Below are 22,851 nucleotides of genomic sequence, written 5' to 3'. Positions count from 1 at the left end.
CAATCTAGTAAAAACAAGGGTCCGGGAGATATAAATCACAATCATTTCCTCCTGAACAGTCATGTATCTTTTAATACGTGTGGGCAGTTTTAAGTGCAGTCGTCCCTCGCTGTATCGCGGTTCACTTATTGCGGCTTCACTATATCGCGGGTTTAAAAAAAAAAAAAAATACAGTATTGGGCTGCTAAGCAAACATTCCAGAACCAGCTCCACAGGCAAACCATGAAATCAGTGAAAACAGTAATTTCTTTCCAGTGAACCATGGAAACCCATGGGATGCAGGAAAGGACTTTGTTACTGTTAACACATTTCCCTTAGTAGAAATGGGGCTTGAAACCGGGTCCCCCACGCTCACCACATTATAAACTACCCAACCGCCCAGAGAATCTTTTCATCACCAGAGTGTGCCCAGACCCTCGCACAGTGACTACGTTTAACATTAACAAACATCAGCTGACTGAACGAAAAGCACTAAGGCCATCCCGGCCGCCGAAGGCTGAGTACATTTTTGGGGGTCACATTCCTCGGGGAACGCTTCTGAAAGCAGGTGGCCCTGGTCGCTTGAACTCCCCAGGAAAAGTGCGTTACCGCTCAAGTGCAGGCGGGAGCCTGGCCCGACTACGTTTCAAGGGGTGAACGCTAACTTTTGGTCAGGACACGAACTAAGGAAGTTAAGGGGGCCAAAAAGTGCTATGACAGCGAGTTGACGTCCAGGCGCACAATAATACCAAACCAATACGCTCAGAGTCATTCCGGTCTGCCTCCGCGCAAAACCGCGCCCCTCGACGCGTGACCTACGGTAGGTGCGCTTTCCTTTGCTGAACTACAGCCCCCGGCATGCACTGCAGGTCCGCCCCACGCTAGGGGGCGGGGCCCTGGAGACAGGCGGCCGCGCTGCCAGTCCCGCGGGTCCCCACAATTCCTTCCGCTGTGGCGCTCTCCCCAAATCCGCGCTGACCTAACCGGAGGTCTGGGACTGTTGCTAGCAGGGGCGCACCTCTGCTCTCACAAGCTTTTCCCGGTAAACGCAGTACACGCGACCTTTCCGTAAGGCTTTCGCACCCGGCGCTCTCTCCGTGACGGGATGAAGGGGGTGGGCGTTCCCGCTCGGGAGGACCCAGCTGCGGCCCCGGAAGCGCCTCTTCCAGGGTGGGCGGTGGCGCTGCTGGAGGAGGTCGCCGTGATGCCTGCCGAGCTGGGCGGCTGACCGCTGTGGCTGGAGTGGGCCCCGGGGCCGAATCTCGGCGGCCGCTGCTTGAGCGCTGCCTGCACCATGGCCACCTCCGCCGCCTCTTCCGAGCATTTCGAGAAACTGCATGAGATCTTCCGCGGTCTCCATGAAGACCTACGAGGGGTGCCAGAGCGGCTCCTGGGGACTGGAGGGACAGGTGAGGCGGAGGCGAGCCGAGCCCTAGGTAGCACAGCTCCGAGCGTTCTAGGAGGAAAAGCCTCACCCTCTTCCCAGACCTGGGCCCTTTTCTCTTCTCCTCAAACTCGTCCCCTAGACCTGGCTGGACCCAGCGCTCAGGATCTCTCCCTGCTTTCACTTACGTTGCTCAGTGATGGACCTCGGAGTACCATCTCCTTAGGATTCTTGATCCTCCTATAACCTTCAGATTTTTCTCGTCTCATTCTCACTCTGGCAAGAAGAGCATAGGAGACTTTAAATCTTTGGTCCTGTATTTCAGTAGAACTGATTACTTTTGGAATCCTCTGTATTTTGTTTTATGCATTTAAATGATTATTCTCAAGAGAGGTCCATAGTTTTCACCAGGCTGGCAAAAGATCCCTAGCACCAAAAAATGGTTAGGAACCCAAAGGAACCATACTTTTGGGTTTGGTAAATACCGGTTTGGGGAGTTTGGTCTTTAAAATCAGGATTGTGGCTTTTAGGTTTTGTCCTGTTATGAACTTTCTGCTTAGACTGTTTCCTGCCCCACGGTTTCAGAATTCAGGTTGCTGCAGTCCTTGCCTGGAGGAGCTTGAGTTGTCCTGTTAAATCCACAGGAAGCACAGTTCTTCACCTCAAAACGAAATAGATCTCAATGGCAAGGCGGATAAGACTTTGTTTTACTGTTTTTACTTAAGGGCCAGAGCTTGAGTTACCCAAGGGTATATGAACCAAATGACTGGTGAGAATGAAATTCATGTTTGTTTAACTTGTGCTTACTGGGCTAGACACTGCCTTACATGCTGTTAATATTGTAAATTATAGTGAAAAGACCTACAATCCCCGTTTTAGTGGTGTGATGATGTATAACCATTAAGAGGCCATTTTAAGGGCAACACAGGCATACTTCGTTTTATTGCAGTTCCCCCTTTTGGCTTCGCAGATGTTGTGTTTTTAAGAAATTTAAGACAAGACCCTCCACCTGCAAAAAGATTACGACTCACTTTATTGCAACAGTGGCTTTATTGGGTCCTCTGGAACCCAGCCCACACTATTCCCAATGTATGCCTGTACAGGAAAGTAAAGCAGGACAAAGGAGTAGAGAGAGGAGGAACATTCTGATTTTAAGTGGGGGTGGGGGCTGTGAAAGGCCTATTTGAAGAGATGGCATTTGAGCAGAGTTATGAATGAAGTAAGGGAGGAAACCATGTGGAAATCTGGGAGAAGTGAGTGTCAGGACTGAATAGCACTGCAAGGGTCCTTGAGCAGAAATGGGGTTGGTATTTCTAGGAAGAGCAGGAAGGCCAGACCAGTTGTGTTGGAGGTGGAAGGAGCAAAGGAGATAGTGGTAGTAGACAAGGCTGGAAAGAGGTAGGCAGGACCAGGTCGTACGGGGTCTTGTACATCACAGTGAAAGTTTTCATGTTGCTAAATGAGATGAGATGCAGTTAAAAGATATTGAGCAAGGGAGTGATGGGATCTAATTTACAGGGTTGAAAAAATACTGGGGTTTATCTTTTCAGCTAGGTGTTGAATTTAATTTTGCAATACCCATTTCTTAAAGGCTAAATAATGCATTCTGTTTGAAAAGTAGAAAACTGAGTTAGTTATATTCACTTTTGTCACTTACCTGACCTTCTCCTCATTTTTGCAAAGAGGACAATCAGAACAATGAATTTCCACCCAAGCACAAAATACTCTAACATAAGTTGTTGGTCACAGACTTGGTTGTTTAATGGGTAAGTAAATACAGTATATCCTCAGGTTATAACAAGAGTTTCAACAACTTTCAGTCTTCTTGTTCACTACTTTGTTCATACTATTCAATGAATATTTTTTGAATAAATTGAATTTAATTAAGTAAACACACCAGGCCTCATCTCTGATTCCTTATTTCTACTTCAAGGACTACTTCGTAAACTTTCCAGAGCTTTAATTTCCATCATGAATTATTAGGCACTGAATAATGCACCTAACACGGCTCTTGCATTTAGCTTATGTGCTATAATTGAATTCAGTCATTTTTCAATAATATTTATTGAGAATTATTATGTATCAGTTAGTGCCCTGAGTCCTAAAGAGTTCTAGGAGTTCTTGCCTTAAATGTGAATCGAGAAGCCATGTGTAGTTGTATATTTAACAGCAGGGATTCTAGAGCCAGACTGCCTGGGTTCAAATCCTACATTTGCCTCTTAGCAGCCATGTGACCTTGAACAACTTACTTTAACCTAACTAGTTTGCCCTGCAAAATGGGGACAAATCATAGTATTTACTTCATAAGGGTTTTATACGAATTAAATAAGTTAACGTATGTAAAGCCCTTAGAATACTGCCTGCCTGGCAAGAGAAAGAGCCATTAGCTATTGACACTGTTATGGGAAAGTGGATATTTTATTTAAATAAAACATGAGAATACTAGTTCTGATACAACTACTCTTGCCTTGTTCTGTTTTCCCACTTTTCTCTAGAGCACTTATTTTCTAACATACTAGACACTTTACTAGATTTACGATGTCTGTAGTACAGGGTCCAGCACAAATAACGCCCCTTTTTTATTACAAAATCTTTTATTACAAAATCATAAGCATGTAATTCTCTAACATAACAATACACACTCAAGTACACCATATGACGTTTTAGGTGGAATGTTCAAATTAAAACTATAGATTATTACACCCATATTATTACCCTACCAACCACACTCAAGCAGGCCTCACTTCTGCCGGACCCTGTGTATTACCCACTAGCACGGTGGTTTTCAGAGTGTGGTCCTTGGATCACAGCATCAGCATCATCTGGGAACTTGTTAGAAATGCAGATTCTTAGGACCAAAACAGTCATTAATCATTAGTTATTTTAACATACTATCTCTTTTAACAGCCCTCCAGGGGATTTCTGATGCATGTCAAGTTTGAAAGTCTCTGAGCTAGAACATAAGCTCTATATATTCTCCACATCCTTGCCAGCACTTGTTATTTCTTGGTCTTATAACAGACACTCTAACAGGTGCAAGGTGATATAGCTCACTGTGGTTTTGATTTGCATTTCCCTGGTGATCAGTGATGTTGAGCACCTTTTCATGTACCTGTCGGCCCTCTGTATGTCTTCTTTGGGAAAAAGTCTATTCAGATCCTCTGCCCATTTTGTAATCAGATTGTTTGTGTTTTTTTTGCCATTGAGTTATATGAGTTTTTATGGTTTTTGGATATTAACCCCTCATCAGGGGTTAATGATTTGCATATATTTTCTCCCATTTGGTAAGTTGCTGTTTCATTTTGTTGATGGTTTCTTTTGCTCTGCAGAAGCTTTTGAGTTTGATGTGGCCCCACTTCTTAATTTTTGCTTTCGTTGCCTTTACTTTTGGTATCTCATCCAAAAATCTTTGTCAAGACTGGTGCCAAGACTTGTTTTCTTCTAAGAGTTTTATTATCTTATGTTCAAGTCTTTAATCCATTTTGAGTTAATTTTTGTGTGTTGTGTGAGATAGTGATCCAGTTTCATTGTTTGTATGTGGCTGTCAAGATGTCCCAACACCATTTATTGAAGAGACTGTCCTTTCCTGTGAGACAATAGAAAAAATGTATATTGGTCTCTGCCTTAAGTTACTGGCACAGAGCCCCTCCTAAAGCCCATAATTTCCTAAACGATAAGAACACTAAGAGCATCTTGTTTGGTCTTTGACTCGGTCCCTGATACAGGGCTCCGAACCCCCCTGTATGTTCCTAAGGGATAAGATGTTCCTGGGGGCATCTTCTGTTCTAGTGAGGCAGCTCTGGGTGGGCTCCGAGGTGGCTCCTGGGTTGGGGCCGATCACCAGAAAGACCAATTCATGGTTAGAAACTTGAAATTCAACCCTGCTCCTCACTTCTCTAGAGACGGGGAAAGGACTGGAAATGGATTTTAAAATTGCTCGTGTCTAAGTGAGGAAGCTTCCATTAAATCCCAACAGTATGGGATTCAGAGAGCTTCCAGATAGGTGAACACATTCACACCAGGAGGGTGATACACCCAACTCCATGGGGACAAAAGCTGCTATGCCTGAGATCCTCTCAGACCTTGCTCTGTGTATTTCTTCATCTGGCTGTTCTTCTGTATCTTTTACCATATCATTTAATAAACTGGTAAACCTAAGTAAGCGTTTTCCTGAATTTTGCAAGTGGCTCCAGCAAATTAATTGAACCTTAGGAGAGGGTCCTGGGAACCTCCAATTCATGACCAAACCGGGCAGAAGTGGTGGGTAACCTGGGGATCCACTACCTGTCATTGGATCTGAAGAGGGCAGGGAGAGGCAGGGTTGTGGGATCTGAGCCCTTAACCCATGGAATCTGATGCTGTCTCTGGGTAGTGTCAGGATGGGGTTGAACTGTAGGGCACTCAGGTGGTGTTGCAGTTCTTGGTGGGGGAAGCCCCCACGTATTTGGTGACTAGAAGTGAAGTGTTCCGTGTCAGTAGTAAAGGAGACGCAGGAAAGAAACACAGGAGGAAGGACTGGGTTTTTTCCCTTTACAGGAGATAAAGACATAAAAGAGGCAAAGACTGGGTTTTCCTGATATGTACATTTCTCCATTGTATAGTCTTGGCTCCTCATAAATTAATTGACCATGTATGGGGGTTTCTTCTGTGCTCTCTGTTCCGTTCATTTTTGTGTCTGTTTTATGTCAGTACTGTACTGTTTGACTGCCATCACTTTGTACTATACTTTGAAGTCAGGAAGTGCGATGCCTCCAGCTTTATTCTTTCTCAAAATTGCTTTTGCTACTCTGGGTCTTTTGTGGCTCCATACAGATTTTTGGATTGTTTGTTCTATTTCTGTGTACAAGACTTTCACTTCCTACATTACATTTCTTCCTATTTTATTCTTTGTGATGCAATTGTAAATGTTTTTTTTTTTTAATTTCTTTCGGATACGTTATTAATGTACAGAAATAAAACAGATTTTTGTATACAGGTGCTCCTCACCTTATGATGCATTATGTTCCAATAAATCCATTGTGAGTCAAAAATATGTCAAAGTGCATTTAATACAGCTAACCCACCAAACATTGTATCCTAGCCTAGTCTACCTTAAATGTACTCAGAACAGCTATATTAGCCTATAGCTGGGCAAAATCATCCTGCTCTCAGTGCCCAGAGTCACAAGAGTGTATTGTACTGCATCTCACTAGCCCAGGAAATGATCAAAATTCAAAAATCCAAGTGCAGTTTCTGAGTGCATATCACTCTCACACCATCAAAAAGTCCAGTTGGTAAGTTGAACCATCAAAAGTTGGGGACTATCTGTAGATTTTGTATTCAGCAACTTTACTGAATTTATTTATTCTAACAGTTTCTTGGTGGAGTCTTTAGAATTTTCTATATATGATATCATGTCATCTGCAGATAGTAACTGTTTTACTTCTTCCTGATTTGGGTGCCTTTTCTTTCTTTTTCTTGCCTAATTGTTCTGGCTGGGACTTCCAATACTCTTGAATAAAAGTGAGAGTGAACATTCATGTCTTCTTCCTGATCTTAGAGAAAAAGCTTTCATTTTTTCACCATTGAATATGATGTTAGCTATGGGCTTGTCTTACATGGTCTTCATTATATTGAGATGTGTTTCCTTTATATCCATATTTAAAAGTTTTTATCATAAATGGATGTTGAATTTTTTCAGATGCTTGTTTTGTATCCATTGAGATGATCATATAATTTCTAAAATTGATTTGAGAGAGAAAACATCGATTTGTTGTTCCACTTATTTATGCATTCATTGGTTGCTTCTTGTATGTGCCCCAGCTGAGGATTGAACCCACAACTTTGGCATATCGGAACAATGCCGTATGAGGTACCAGGCCAGGGCCTGATCATGAGTTACAGTCTTCACTTTGTTAATGTGGTTTATCATGATTGATTTGTGGGTGTTAAACCATCATTGATTGCATCCCTGGGATAAGTCCCACTTGATCATGATGTGTGATTCTTTTAATGTGTTGTTGATTTCCATTTGCTAATATTTTGTTGAGGATTTTTGCATCTTTGTTCATCAGGGATATTGGCCTGTAATTTTCCCTTCTTGTGTGTCTTTGTCTGGTTTCGGTATCAGCTGAAATGTTCCTTCCTCCTCTGTCATAAGTTATATATTTTGTTTTGTTTATTATGTATCCTAGGCTCCTAGAACAGTGCCTAGTACATACTAGGTGTTCCATAAATATTTGCCAAATGATTGTATAAATACTGTGGATTGTTAGGAAGAAAATAATATGTGATTGGGTATTGAAAGGACCATCTTCCATATTTTCATCACTTTTAAAATGGATGTATACATACTTATTAAAACAAAGGATAGCAGACACCATGTGTCCTACTTTAGCAAGTTTATATGACAGTGGCAATTTATTGTTATATGTGATAATTATTACTCTTTAATATTATATTAATATTGTTACAAGCAGCTATAGTTTCTAGTCTTAGTTTTGCAGCATCTGAAAAGTTCTCTCCAAATACCTCAGAGCACTATAAATTCTTACGCAATTAATACAGTAAGTGACTGTAGTCATGATTTTTGTAGCACGATAAGGCATTTCTCCACATGTCTTACTGAGTGTTGTAAGATTATTGAAAGTTTTTCATTTCAATTCACAATATGTCTATGTGAGACCTCATTATTTTGGAAACCAAAAAAAATAATCACTGTGGAGGACCTTATGCAGCGGGTTAGTAAATGCCAGTTACTCACTGATTGCAGAATTTTAATTTTTGCAACACTCTTCATATTGTTTAGTGAATTTTATTTTTTCTCTTAGTTCTTCCTTCTTTAGGATTTACTTTAAAAAACAATGGTAGTTGCTATTTATTGAACCCTTAATACACCTGGCATTTGCCAAGTATTTTTTATATTTATTCTCTCTTATAACCCTTTCAGACTACCCTACGAGGTGAGCACTTTTATATTTCCTATTTGCACATGAGAAAATAGGCTTAGAGGGATCTGATGCTTTGAAATTCTAGGTGGTGTATGATTAGGTAAATCACAGTAGTCTACAAATAGAGGATGTAGGTCTTAGAAATGCCACAGTGGGGCGCCAAAAGCAAATTAGTCACTATTTTAAAGGTCCTGGTGAAACCCAGGTTATTTCCACAGCTCTAATGGACCAAAATTCTGGATCTGCTAATTCAGACCTCCTGTGAGGAAGAGAGGGTGTCACCCTGTTGAACGTTAAGGCAGGCTTCCTCTAGCTGTGTCTCAGAGCTGACTGCTTGTGTTGTGGTCCTTGTCCGGGACATGGTGCTGCCATCCACCCAGTTGATCAAACAGAACCAGTCTCCAGTGCATAACTCCCATGTGGTGGCTTAGGAAGACGTGAGGCGAACAGATTTTACCCATTGCTAAAGGCTGTACCCTGGGGGCACAAAAATGTTGGGCCGTGCTATGAAGTACAGAAGCATTAGAATGGAAGTCAGGAGGCTTGCATACGCCTCCTGTGAGCCTGGGGAAGGCAGTTTCTCCAGGCTCCAGTTCCACAGCTGTGAATGAGGTTAGACCAGACGGATGGTCTCTGAGGTCCGCCTCAGCCTAACATTCACTGATTCCACAGTCCTGCGACTGCAGGGTGAAGAAGCACTGCTGACACTGCTCAGCTGCGCAGAGTTCGGGCTCTTTCCAACCCCTAAGTATCTGCCTCCCTGACTTCATCATCAGAAGGGATGATTTCAAAGCTTTAATAAAAAATCTTAGGGTTACAAAAAGGATCTCATGTGGTGAAGTGAGTATATTTCTTTTAAAAGTATATAATCTGTACAACGCTCCTAGGAGAATGTATATCTTATGAAATCAGGTAGAGAGTGGAGTATTCCAACTCCAAAAAGACCGAGAATAACTGAATCATGTAGAGAAGTTAGAGTCAAGATTCTGTGGGTTACCGCTTTCCTCCCTACTCTTATTTTTATGTAGTTCTTCTCTTTGAATCATTCTGGAATTTGCCCCTTGAGAATGCAGATTTTCATATCCTTTAGCAAAGGAGGAGTGTAGAAAGGGACTTTATAACTAACAGAGTTGTAGAAAAATCGGAGCAAGGAAGGGAATGCACTTGTATATAGACTACTTCATACTGCCGGGTTTGGGTCAGGAAGGAGGGAAGGAGTTTGGAGATGGGCCCATTCAGAGGAGTGGTGACGCTCAGCACTTTTGTGACAAGATAATATAATACTCTTCCATGGAAGTAGCCATTCTTGATTGCAGGCATTATTTCACTGCCAGTGGCTGGAAACACAGCCCACTTGGGGATTATAATGGCTGCTTTGGTGCTTCTTTCATCGGGATGGTCAAGGTGCACGCCATTTGCCATAGCTGAATTTCTTTTTCTTTCTTTTTTTAAACAGCAGACCCTGGTTTTTGCGAGTGTTGTGGGGTAAGAAATAGTTCACCTGGAGTGCTTTGTGTATATTAAAAGGATGTCACGTGAGGCATAATAAGGAGTTCATTGTCAGTTTTAAGGTTCTAGAAATTGTGAGACCTATAAAAGAAAAGGAAAACTTCCTCGTTCTGGAGGAGCTGGATCTCAAGTTGAGAATATATTAGAATGTACACATCCAAAATAATTTATAATTGCTTAAAAAGCAGCAGACAACTGACATGCTAGATGCTATTGTGATTAACATAAGTGTAAAGCCATATAAAACACAATGGTGATATTACATCTTTTATTGGATTGGGTTTGAAAATCCAGGCTCAAGGGGAAAGTCAGGGTAAACAAAACTATCCAGGAAAATTTTAGGGCAGCATACTGAGTAGCCACATCCCATCCCTCCGTAAGCCCAACTCAGCTGTTCTCTTTGGCATCAGTAAAGATTGCTCGCTCTTCAATGGATGGAAGTGCTGGCTTGTATTTAGGAGTCACAGTGGATGAAAAATACATCGCTTTAAAAGACTGTGGCCCTGTACTTGCTACAACGTGGATGAACTTTAAGACATGATACCAAGTGAAATAATCCAGACACAAAAGGACCAATGTTGTGTGGTTCCTCTTAATACGAGGTGCCTGGAGTAGTGTAACTCATAGACACAGAAAGTAGAAGGGAGTCTGGGGTTGAGGGGATGGGGAGCTAGTGTGTAAATGATTCTGGAGTTTCATTTGGGATAATGAAAAGGTTCTGGGATAGTGTGATGGTTGTATAACAGTGTGAATGCATTTAATGCCACTTCACTGTACACTTAAAAACAGTCAAAATGATAAATTTTGTGTGTATATATATGTATACATGTACACATATATCCCTCTCCACAATTAAAAATAAGACCGTCCCCAAATTGTGAAGGTAATTCCAAAAGATCAGTTCAAAAAACATTGTAAGCAACAGTAACTTTGTGGTAATAAGTAGATTACCAATTTTTTTTAGACTATAAGACGCACCGGACCATAAGATGCACCTAGGTTTTAGAGGAGGAAAACGGGGGTGGGGGGGGGGGCGGGCAGGGATTTGAAGCAAAAAATGTGGTAAAATATCTATTAACGTAAATAACATAGGCCACCCCCCGCCCCCTCAGTGAGCCAGGTAAGCTACCTTCAGACTATAAGATGCACCCCCATTTTCCTCCCAAATTTGGGGGGCTGCATCTTGTAGTCAGAAAAATATGGTATGTGTAGATTTCTGGGAGAACGTTCATTTGAATGTATGCATTTTTAAAAATCCAGCTTCTCATAAATAGGGCTAGTTTTTGCTTGTTAGATGTGAAGGGAAGACCTACCTCACTTTATAGCCAAAGAAAGTCGGGTCTCACAGAGATGGAGAATTGTCCAAGCATACACAGTAGGTCACTCCCAGAGCTGGGTCCAGGACTTAGTCCCCTTTACTCGCCAGCAGTTATCCCCTGTACAGGGTTTGCCGGGTGGCCACGTGCCGGGACGCCCTGCATCGTTGTTGCCACGTCTGAGTACCATTTTCACTATTACTTGTTTTCCTTGTATCAGCTGACTTCATGTAAAATGCATTTAATGAATACATGAAGTTATTTAAAAGACTTTTGTATCACTGCTTTAAAGATTTTTTATTTATTTTTAGAGAGAGGGGAAAGGAGGGAGAAAGAGAGGGAGAGAAACATTGATTGGTTGCCTCTCGCACACTCCCAAACTGGGGACCTGGTCTGCAACCCAGGCACGTGCCCTGACTGACTGGGAATCGAAGCAGCAAACTTCCGACCTTTAGGTCCTCGGAGTGACACAGCCCACTGAGCCACACCAGTCAGGGCTGTATCACTACTTTCAGTGGAAGATCTGCAGAACGTATGTAAATGATCAGAAAGAAAAAACAAGGAAGGCAAAACAGTGCTGTTTTAGTTTGATGTTAATTGCTTTGAAGCTGAAGCCTTTTCGATTTTTGTTGAAGAGGGCACGGTAGTAACTTTTAAGCATTAAAGACATATTAGCACCAAGAGGACATGATATAAAGGATTGAAAGAGAATCAAAAGGAGAGTGACTTTCTCACTATGAGTCAATGCCATAGCACCACCAGTGGGTGTGGCAGAGACACCTGCCTCACCATGTAGCTTCTCCAGCAAGCAGAGTAGGTGGGCTTTGAATTTGTTTTGCAGAAAAGCAATGAATACGGGCTAAATAGAGAAGTGATTCATATTGTGGGTGAAAGTGGAGACCAGGATTTCAGAAACCAGTGTTGTTAAACGTTCTATTGATGTGCTTGGTCTCTCTGTTAGGATTGTGAGGGAAAGATTGGCAGTGCTTAACTTAGACCTGAAGTGTTTCTTAGTAGGAACACTATTGCCCTTCAGGGCCAGATTATTGTTACACAGGACAGTCAATACCCATGGATAATCTTGTTCCCTGGGTACTAAGTGCCAGTAGCAATACCCCCCCTCTCCCCTTCCTCCAGTCGTGGTGATAACAAGTTCCTGTACATTTCTAAGTGCCTTTTAGGAGTGATTAAGCACAGCTGCCCCCAATGGGAGAGGAATGGGGAGTGTATTCTACACAGAGGGAATAGGCTATAGAAATGTTAGGAAGCAGGACTAAGCATTTGAAACTTGTCTTATCTTTTCCAGAAGAGAAGAAGAAATTGATCAGAGATTTCGATGAAAAGCAACAGGAAGCCAATGAGACGGTGAGAACAGGGAGCAGGGCCTTACTTCTGCCTGATGTTCGTCTTCTCCAAAAGTAATGCTGTGATCTGATCACAGGTTAACTCTTCCTGCCTATTCCCGACTCTGATTATTTCTGACTAAATGAGGCCAGTTTGGGGGGATCGGTGGTGGGGGTGGGGGTTAACAAAACAAATGGGTAAAGCTTGAAGCCTCTCCTGAAATGAGGCTTTGATACCACATTCCTGATGTGATTTGTGAAGGGCATTCTCATACCTTAACCTGGGTGGTCTTTTAAAATCTCATTTAAAAGCTGGCTATTTGGATCAGTTATTCTTCCTTCTTAAACTTACTGTCACAGAAAATGTAGCTCAGAGGTGGCTCTAAGCCACATTCCCTGCTGTTTTAAAAGACAGTGTAGTGGCTGGATCTGGTATCTTGACATGCGTGGGCAGGATGAGTTCCCAAGCAGAACCCAGAACCCAAAACTGGCAGAAGTTGGTCCAGGTTGCTGAGCATAATCTGTGACAAAAGCAAGACAAACAAAAAAACCTGCTTTTACCTATTAGTGTGCCCACTATGCTCTAGCTTCAGCAAACCCTTCAGGAATTTGGGGCTAAAATCCAGCTCCCTCATAGTACTCTAGAAAAATAGTTGCCCTTAGTTTTTGCTTCCCCGGCATAGATTAAGGAGAAAAATTCCTTTTAAGCGAGAGAGGTTCCTTCTTGCTTGTTGAAGAACAACTTGCCTATTCTGTCTGAGAAGTTAAGCTTATCTGCATCCTTTCCTCTGGTGTGCATCAGTTTTAAGAAGGATCAGACCACTGGACTGCGGAAACTATCTCCTTCATGATGGCAACACTAGAAGCTTCTCTTAGTGCTTGTGTACAGCTGCCATACCCATGATACCTATTGCAGACTGGTGTTCTTTTTTGGTTAACATCTTAGTAGCATCTTTAAAATCTTTTAGCTAGCACCCGTTTGGTGCTTACCTTCTTTCTCTGAAGTTCGCAAAAGTAACCAGTGCTACCCTGCCCACCCCAGGCAGATGAAAATAATGTATGGCCTCTTGTGAACATGTTCATGTTTATATTTCACTTATCCCAGAAAAATGGAAATCTGACATGGAGACAATTGATTTTCAGAAAGAGGAGGAGGAATGGGAGGACCTTGATGCCAGACCCTTACCATTTTAATACAGCAGACCTGAATGTGCTTCCTTGAACCCTGACAGGCTAAGAACTTGGTATACTGAAAAGAGAATATGAAGATTTGTAATCCTGATTTCTCCTATTGTATAATCTTGAGCAGTTTTCATCAAGTCTTATGTATGAAAAAGAAATAGTATTTCCTACCTTGTTGATTTGCTGTGAGGATTAAGTTAATGCTATAAAAAATGTGTAATAATAAACTATAAGGTACTTGTTAGCTTTTTCACTCATTCATCACATACTTTCTGGAAGCCTGTTCTATGCTTGCTTGGCACTGTGCAGACATCAGAGTAATGGAGTGAACATGTTACATGTGGTCGCTGCCTTTGTGAAGCATGTGGTTGAGTAGTAGTTGGGGTTGTCTGTGGTCTAATTAGTCCAACCACATATGGTCTGACTATGCCCAGATGAGGCAGAAAAGAACCAGGCCGTCTACTCACTGTTTCATCTTCCCAGCTGGCAGAGATGGAAGAGGAACTGCGATATGCACCCCTATCTTTCCGTAACCCTATGATGTCTAAGCTTCGAACCTACCGGAAGGACCTTGCCAAACTCCACCGAGAAGTGAGAAGCACCCCTCTGACAGCCACACCTGGGGGCCGGGGAGACATGAAATATGGCACCTACGCTGTAGAGAATGAGCACATGGTAAGCGTCGGCTGTCCCCCCCCCCCACCCCCCTTTTCGGGCCTGTAGTACAAGAATTAACCATATTGAGGAGTACGTAGTTCATGTTACAGTGTATACCACACTCTTGTTTTTCCCGCCTTATCCTCTTTCCTGCATCCAGTTCCCTTCTCCCCTAGGATATTTACCCCTGCTGTTTTGTTTGTTTTTCAAATTATGAGAAAGTTTAGAAAGTTACAGAGGTGGTAGAAGTGAGCCAGCTGGGCTGTGGAGGCTCCGGAAACAAGTTACGGAGGCAGAAGAAGGGCCCTTGGAGCTTAGGAGAGGGGACGGGGAAGGTAATGTGCCTGCGGGGAAGGAGAGGGAGAAGGGAAAGGCATGGGCATGGTCCCAAGAGGGGGAGCGCTGACCCCTGCTGGATTATACGCAGATCTTTCCAAACCATATGCTTGCTTACATCTTTTGTGTCCTTTATATATAAAGCAGTGCTTAGTGTGTAGTGGTGGTATACAGGTGCTAGCTAATCTCACTGTATCTGAACTCCGTGTCCTCACCCACTGATCCAGTTTCCTTCCCACACGTGCCCAAAAAATTCAGTTAGGGTTTTAACTTATCAGAGTGTTGTTACAAAATTAATCCAAGCTTTCTTTTACATTTATATCAAGATTGCTCAATAGCCCAGATACAGTAGGGAAGGCCAGATCCTTCCTAAGAAGGGGCTAATGCTTACAATGTCATAATAGAAAGTGAGCCACAGGTTGCTTCTCTAGTCTCCAGTATTCTGATTTATAGTTAGACTGACTAGATCTAACTGACTAGATCGAAAATCTATATTCTGAAACTATCTAGAGAAGCTAGAGAATTAAAGAAGTCACACTTCAGAAAGCTTAAATTGAATATGTTGCATTTGGGATTATATCCCGTAGTGCAAAGTAGAAATGGCCTGGCAAGTGGTGTGAGAGAGAAATGGAAGTGCAGACTGCACGTATGCAGAGGGCTGGTGGGACCATTTTAAATAAACAAATCGCATTTCATGACACATCCTGACTGTAGTGGAAGAGACATGCAAGTGCCGCTGGCCTGACATTGCTGGTGTCAGAACTAGAGTGTGTGAGAACGGTGTGAAGTTTTCCCAGTTCATTTGCGGAAGGAGGGACTGGGAAAAGGCAGGCAGGTGGAGCTTGTTAAAGTGAGACGAGAGGTGTAAAGTGCTTTGGTCATTTACTCCCTCCAAAAGACCCAAAACAACAAAAGGGGGAGTAAGTCCAAGGAATAATTTTGCTTTAAAATTATTAGTTTAAGCCCTGGCTGGTGTGGCTCAGTGGATACAGTGCCAGCCTGTGGGCCAAAAGGTTGCTGGTTGGATTCCAATCAGGGCACATGCCTGGGTTGTGGGCCGGGTCCCCAGTTGGGGGCACGTGAGAGGCAACCACACACTGATGTTTCCCTCCTCTCCCCTCTCTCTAAAAATAAAAATCTTTTTTTTTTTTTAAGATTTTATTTATTTATTTTTAGAGAGGGAAGGGGGGGAGGGAGAGAGAGACAGACAGACAGACAGACAGACATCAATGTGCGGTTGCTGGGGGTTATGGCCTGCAACCCAGGAATGTACCCTGGCTGGGAATCGAACCTGGGACACTTTAGTTCCCAGCCCGCGCTCAGTCCACTGAGCTACGCCAGCCAGGGCTAAAAATAAAAATCTTTTAAAAAATAAAATCATTAGTTTCAGAAGTTATAAAAACAATTTAAATATATATACCACTTTCAGTAGAATTGTTATAAATCTGGGGTTGATTTATGTGATCTTATCATTTTTTCCCTATTCTTTCTCAACCTGATCAATTGAAAAACTCCATCTTTTATTTTTAAAAAGCCTTATTCCTGCTTCTTTTAAGCGGTAACTGGGATTTAGTTCAACTTTATTCGGTAGTTTCCTTATCCACTGGTCTCTGTACCATACATGAAGACTTCTGTTACTTCTGATCTGGGAATCCATTTTTGGCTTGATGGTGGTGTCTGGTGCTTCGAGTAATAGGGCCTGCGAACTGCCCCTTTGTGTGTGTGTGTTTCGAATAGCTAAGACCTTAGAGCTGCCCTCATTTCTGTCAGTGGTAAATGCTGGCCTGACAAAGGCCACTTCTGTCCTCAGGACTATAGGCGGAGTGAGACTTCGTGGGTATTTAGAAAATTGGGGCAGGCAGAGCACCTTATTGGCTCCATATGCCTCCTTCCCTGAGAGTAGATCACCAGTGGGGCAGCTTCAGAAGTTTTGTTTTCTGTTAGGCCTGAAGTGAAATTCTTTTGGGGCTTACCAGTACTGTGGCCCCTTTTTTCCAGAATGTGGCAGTGTTGCACCCAGACTTCTAATTGATTTCTATATGTACTGAAAATGAATAGCTCATTCAAGGTCCCTCAGTCCCCAGTGCCAATCAGGTAGGAATTTTCAGTGAATTAGTCTGTCCTAGGGCTGTAGAGCTTAGTTGGTTTGGTTGCTGCCCATCAAGCTACAGGCTATATGCATTTTCAGGTAGTTCCTGCACCCCAAAACTGGGCCACTGCCTCTCAGAAGTTGCTAGTCTGACAAGCACATAAACAGTTCAAATTCATTACAAACACAGGAAAATGCTCTGATATTTTTAATCCTTTTTACTTTGCCTTAAGGTAACAAGCATTGGAGTGGGAGGTATGGTGAATCCTGTAATGAATTTCAAGTTCTGCTTTAGTCTGACCTTAAACAGGATCTTATAGTTCATGAGCATCTTTGGTTGTCTTAATGAAAACTCTTGCACCCCATATCCCTTCTTCCATAAGAGCAGTGGTAAGGATTGTGCTGACAAAGAATATGGAAGAAGTCTAACATTTCCCTTTCATAATCCCACCAGAATCAGCTACAGTCTCAACGGGTGTTGCTTTTGCAAGGCACTGAGAGCCTGAACCGGGCCACCCAGAGTATTGAGCGTTCTCATCGGATTGCCACAGAGACTGACCAGATTGGCTCAGAAATCATAGAAGAGCTGGGGGAGCAACGTGAGCAGTTGGAACGTACCAAGAACAGAGTAAGTCCGGGCAGACCGGGAAAGGGACAAGAGTGGGCCGAGTAGGTGGGCCTTGCTGCAGCAGTTCTGAAATCGGGGTATATGGCCTGTTAGGTTCTCACGCTTTTCTAAGTTTTTAGTTTGCATCCTGAGAGATCTCTAGAATAATTTTACCCTTAAAATTTAGAGATTTAGATTTAGAGATCATTGGAAGGGGGGAAAAAAAGATTGAAGAAACTCGATTTCTGCATTTATTAAAGATCGTCAAATAAACATAAAATTGCAGCCACTCCATCCTTTTCTTGTTGTATTACCAGTCTGAGATTTGTATTTCTTTTATATCTGGTGGAATGTTCTGCGCTCCCTATGAAAGCATCATCTACCAAAAAGATCCTAACTTTCCTGTCATTTAGAGAGAAGACTATTTCCACATGTCACAAAATAGCACCACTGACGATCTATAGAGGTTCAGTCCTGGACTATAACTCCTCACTGTTACTTAAGATAAGCTGGGTCATTGTGGGGAGAAAATGGAAATAGGGCCGTGATGGCTCTATTGGGGCCTCTAATCTGTCACTTTAAGAGGCTCTGAAAAAACTTATTCCTTCCTTTCCATACACCTGCACAGAAATTCTGAAAATAGTACAACTTGCCAATGGACTGCTGTGTTCTTAATAGTGAATCCAGACTGAAAAACATACTGTGGGCAAGACTTGGGAAAATTCTAGTTCAGTATGGGAGTTTGGGATGGTTTTCTCTTATCTTAATAGCTGTAATTCTCCATTCTTAAATCAGATGATGCCCTTCTTTCAGTAAAAATTCACAATAAAGCACTGAATTTAAGGTAAACTACAGAGAAGGCAACTTACAGATTGTTTGGTTTTTGGCTTTTGAACATGAGGTGGGCTGGCTGAATTTAAAGTCAGGGATGATCTGAGAGATCGACTTACTGAGGCTGCCAGGGATTGGGAGCAGACTGCGGGTGCCAACTGTTGACATACCCTCCAGCTATCTAAATGAGCAACAGGCAGTCAAAAGCGACAGGTTAAAAAGAAAAGGCTTTAAAAAGATTAATTCCTTTCACAATTCAATGTAAGTATCTCTTAAGGGAGTGAAGAAAAAATAACCGTATCCCAAGAGTGGTAATCCACCCGCCTGCAAAAACAAACTGTAACTCAAGAGGCTCTCCTGGAGTTTGGCTGATGAAATTCAATTCCAAAGTTGCTTCATGGTTACTGGCAAGGTGCCCTTGAAGCTCCTCTGTTTGAGGAGCTAAGGACTAGCTCTGTCTGTCCCGGAGGTCCCTCACAGCAGCCTTGGATGTAATAATTCCTAAGCCTACTTGACAAGTACTGAAGTATCTTGTTCTCTCCCATCTCTTCTAATTGTACTCTGAGCCCACCATTTAAATTGGCTTGATTTCAACATATACCCCAATGCCCATTGTCAGTTTAGGAATGTTCCAATTCTAGCATATGTACTTTTGAAAGAAGGGGGAAATAATTGCTATTTTCTCTTCTCAGCTGGTAAACACAAGTGAAAACCTGAGCAAAAGCCGAAAGATACTCCGGTCCATGTCCAGAAAGTAAGTTTTAAAAATAGTCACAAAATTAATTTTTCTTTACACTAATGTCTTTCAACCAAGAATGTCAAAGCTTTAATTGTGACTTACAAAGATCCTAATAAAGCTGAAGACATAAAGAATGTTGTCTTGTGTAAGACAAAACCTTTTGTTAGAAGTACATACTGCTCTGACTTGGAGCAGTGTAAAATGTGTCCACTGGAAGCATTTTACTTCCAGCTTACATTCCTTAAGGAAGGCAGCACACGGGAGTGATAAGAGTTTCACATTTGTAAAAGCTTGAGTAGAAAACTCCTCACCGCTACTGCTTAGTACTTGCTTTTGGCTCTGCTTGCTCTTCATGGGAGTCAACCCGTTACCTGCGAGTGCTCTCTTGTTACCAAGAAGTTAACTCTAAAACAACAGCGGCAACCAAAAAAACCCCTTGATTAAGTGCTGACAGCAACAAAATTAGGGGCAAAATCGGGAAGCATTGTCACCGGGGATGAATTTGGGGTAAGTGATAGTGTATGTGAAACAAAACCACAGCTGAGCCGTGGAACTAGCAGGAGACTGAGATTTCCCGAAACAGCATACATTCCTTGTGGAATGGGGGAAACCTTTAGTTTAGAGGGAACAGGAGAACCACAGAGGGGATACTTTTTTATTAGCAAGAGTAAATTTTTTGTGACACTCCCATGTTACCTTTGTAGAGCTACCCAGCTCGTGGTTACTCAGGACCCTCCCCCCGCAGCTGGATGTCTGCACTGGCGCGTCTGCCGCCAGCATGTCTCCCAGCTGCAGTGTGTGACTGATGCGGCTGTGTCGTTACATAAGGGTACTGAGTAGTTACTGCTGTTTTGCTATAGGATTCAACCTGCTTTCAGGAAATGGTATATTTTTTCACATCATATTTAATAGTATTTTTTTCTAACTAGACCCTCCTAAAAAAGCTAGTTTTAAAGTAAGGAAGTAGCTACTATTTGAATACATTTTAAAATAAAATTTAAAAAAATATTTTTATCCCTTGGTGTATATTGTCCCAGTTTTCACCATTTCTGTGAGGTAGATAGTGTTTTCCCTGTTAACAGCTAAGGAACCTTATACAGGCATACTTTTAATTACTGTGCTTTGCAAATATAGTGTTTTTACGAATTGAAGGTTTGTGTCAAGCAATCTGTCAGTGCCTTTTTTCCCAGTAAGCTCAGATGATGGTTAGCATTTTTAGCAATAAAGTATTTTTAAATTGAGGTATGCATTGTTTTTTTAGACATAATGCTATTGTATACTTAATAGACTACAGTCTACTGTAAACATAACTTGTATGCACTGGGGTACAAAAAATTCACGTGACCGGCTTTGTTGCTCTATTTGCGTTATCGCAGTGGTCTGGAACGAGACCTACAGTATCTCTGAGGTATGCCTATATATACTTTGTGCTGAGTGGCCATGAGGCCAAACAGAAATTCAGCCTGCCTCACATTACCTAGCCTTGTCCCTAAGTCGGACCTCTGTGTATCAAGAGTAGAAAGAAATAAGGTCATCCAGACTCAGATTACTCACTTTGCTTCTGTTTGTAGAGTGACAACCAACAAGCTGCTACTTTCCATCGTCATCTTACTGGAGCTAGCCATCCTGGGAGGCTTGGTTTATTACAAATTCTTTCGGAAGCATTGAACTTCCTGCAAGGAAGGGTTTGTGGACCAGAACTTTGAGCTTGTGAATGGAGGGTGTTAAAGATGTGGAATGAGCATATTGCTGCTATGAGCTGACGGTTCAAGGACACACTGTATAGCCAGACTGTGGGAAGAGGGAGGGAAGACGGACAACCAGTTAAATGTGAAGGAACTGCAGCGAGACCCGTGTGATATACCAAGGTAATAAATGCTGTTTATGACTTCTTTAAATGTACGTAATCCTTTAACATGTTAACACCTTGCGAACTGCAAAAAATCAAATACATTTACAGTATAATTATTGGTCACCAAAACGGAGGAGGAAACTTTGCAGTTGTGAGAATACGCAAATGTTCTCATTAAGGCAGTATTGACCCAGATGACCATGTAGTACCTGTCCCCTCAAACACCGCACAACTCTGGAATGCCCGACGTGACAGACGTGTGTCAGCATACAGTACGCTCTAAATCCTCACACGTTCTTCACTTTCCGATTCGTGTGGGGAACTGGGAGTAGGCAGTTGGTCGTAGACGTTGTGCCCGCCCTCCCTCGTCTGACCGAAACTCGAGGCAATCACATCCACCGCCAGGCCAGCCGTAGCCTTGGCTTCTTCCTCTGACGCAGCCAGCCGAGGATTGACTTCCACAAGGTCCAGCGCTGACAGCAGCCCTGCAAGAACGAAGTGGGACGAAACCTCAGGAAAGTCCTAGCTGCCGCTTGCAGTGAGGGCAGAGTAAGCCAAGGTTAAAAAAAAAAAGTCATTTTCTACTATAAAATTAACCATGGTCAGGAAGCCCCTTATACCTCATCCTCTTAGGCATGAATTTATTAAACATTGCTATATTAGAGTAGGATTGAAAGAAACCTCTAAGGTAATGAAATCAATCATCCCAGTTCAACTAACATACAAGGCACAGCTGTCAGGCTTTCTGGAGAGAAGGAAGAATGAGCCCGGGGGTTGGTTGGGAAAGGAGTTGCCAGCCTGCTTGTTGGGGAAATATGTGCATTTCCAGCATTAAGGAACCTTCCAGATGCCTGCCTGCATGTAGCTGTGTGAAGGGAACTCTCACCTCTCACTTGCCAGAACTCTGTTCCCACTTTCGAACTCTGATGCCATATCTGCATCTCCTAAAGCAGCACATGCCCTGAAGTACAGTTACAACTGCACGTCTTACTGTCTCCCGCGCAGGTCCGAGCTCTGCGTGCGGTTCCACGGCTGACGCTGTTTTTAGGTCTCCCGTCAGAATGACCCAGTGTCTCGTACTTGGTCAAGGGAAGACTGGTCTATACTTTAATGTGGACTCCAGTTACCATCTCTGAGCATTTGAGAGTTTGTGCCAGAGGGTTTGAGAAGGGAAGATTAGACCAAAAGAACCTTATCCAGACCTGCCTTCTCTCTCTCCCAGCCCCTGCTCCCCACTTCTCTGGGGTAGTGAACTTTCTAGTTGGCTATCCTGAGTGAAGTTAATCTACCTCTTCAAGAGTGACCTGAACAAACTGGTACGAGAGTACAAGGCTGTGTCTGAGAACATTTAGGGTGGCCTAAAGCCTGGGCACCTGGGTGAAGTGAATATGCCCAGTGGTTTACTGACATGGCATGACAGTACACGACATGCTCGTTGCCATCACATCTGTTCCGTGTGCTGTCCCTCGTTAGCAGGGCATAGTTCAGCGCACTGTGCAGAATGTGAACAGGCACATTACTTTAGCGTTTCCAACAGTTCCTGCACACGTCCTCTGCGTCTCTGATAATGTGGGTGTCTGAATCCCAATGACGAACACTGGGCCTTGGGCATAGCTTAGAAGTAATCAAGAAGGTTCGAGCTATTTAAAATATATATTACCCATGTTTCCAGATTGTTTAAACTAATTGATAGGGTGGCAATAAACTGTTTTATGTATCTAGTTGACAGTGTCATGATAGACAGTCTTGTAGGACAGAGTAATACCACAGCAGGAGAGAGGGGCACAAGGTGTGACCACTGCTCCATCTAAGGCCAGAGGTGTCTAACCCCTGGTTCCAGTGGTGCCGCTGGGAACCAGAATGGAGGATTGAACTCCCAGGTTAACGGGCCACTAACCCAAGGACAGTTAGCCAAAATCTGAGAATGTGACTCTGAGAACGAGACTACTTGGCCACTGTCAGATCTGGTAGACCAGCATTCCTTTCCTTTCTGTAGTGCCTAGGAGTCCAGTCGGTTCCAGAGCCAGAAAACCATTCCTTAAGTTCCATGTCTGTCCTAAATATTCAAGGGTTTCCTGTAGTCCCGGACCTCGCAGTC

The 22,851-nt window shown here is 42.9% G+C and overlaps 2 protein-coding genes across 2 annotated transcripts in view; one reads left to right on the top strand and one right to left on the bottom strand.

The window, feature by feature from the left end:
* The first annotated feature begins 1,113 nt into the window (after positions 1 to 1,113).
* Positions 1,114 to 20,799, top strand: VTI1B (vesicle transport through interaction with t-SNAREs 1B). Its single transcript, XM_045822700.1, has 6 exons — positions 1,114 to 1,388; positions 12,424 to 12,482; positions 14,126 to 14,317; positions 17,179 to 17,352; positions 18,855 to 18,916; positions 20,473 to 20,799. The coding sequence occupies exons 1-6, from the start codon at positions 1,274 to 1,276 to the stop codon at positions 20,567 to 20,569; spliced, it is 699 nt and encodes a 232-aa protein (XP_045678656.1). The 5' UTR covers positions 1,114 to 1,273; the 3' UTR covers positions 20,570 to 20,799.
* ARG2 (arginase 2) overlaps positions 20,763 to 22,851 on the bottom strand; it is a 38,420-nt gene continuing 36,331 nt past the window's right edge. The window contains exon 8 of the mRNA XM_045822699.1: positions 20,763 to 21,238. Coding sequence (XP_045678655.1) covers positions 21,033 to 21,238 — 206 coding nt within the window. The 3' untranslated portion in view covers positions 20,763 to 21,032. The remainder of the gene's footprint in view (positions 21,239 to 22,851) is intronic.

The sequence above is a fragment of the Phyllostomus hastatus genome, unplaced genomic scaffold (genome assembly GCF_019186645.2).
Source record: "Phyllostomus hastatus isolate PE091 unplaced genomic scaffold, TTU_PhHast_1.1 phas_scaffold_501, whole genome shotgun sequence".
In the NCBI taxonomy this organism is placed as follows: domain Eukaryota; kingdom Metazoa; phylum Chordata; class Mammalia; order Chiroptera; family Phyllostomidae; genus Phyllostomus; species Phyllostomus hastatus.
Note: the sequence above shows the minus strand (reverse complement) of the source record. Positions and strands in the feature narration are given on the sequence as shown.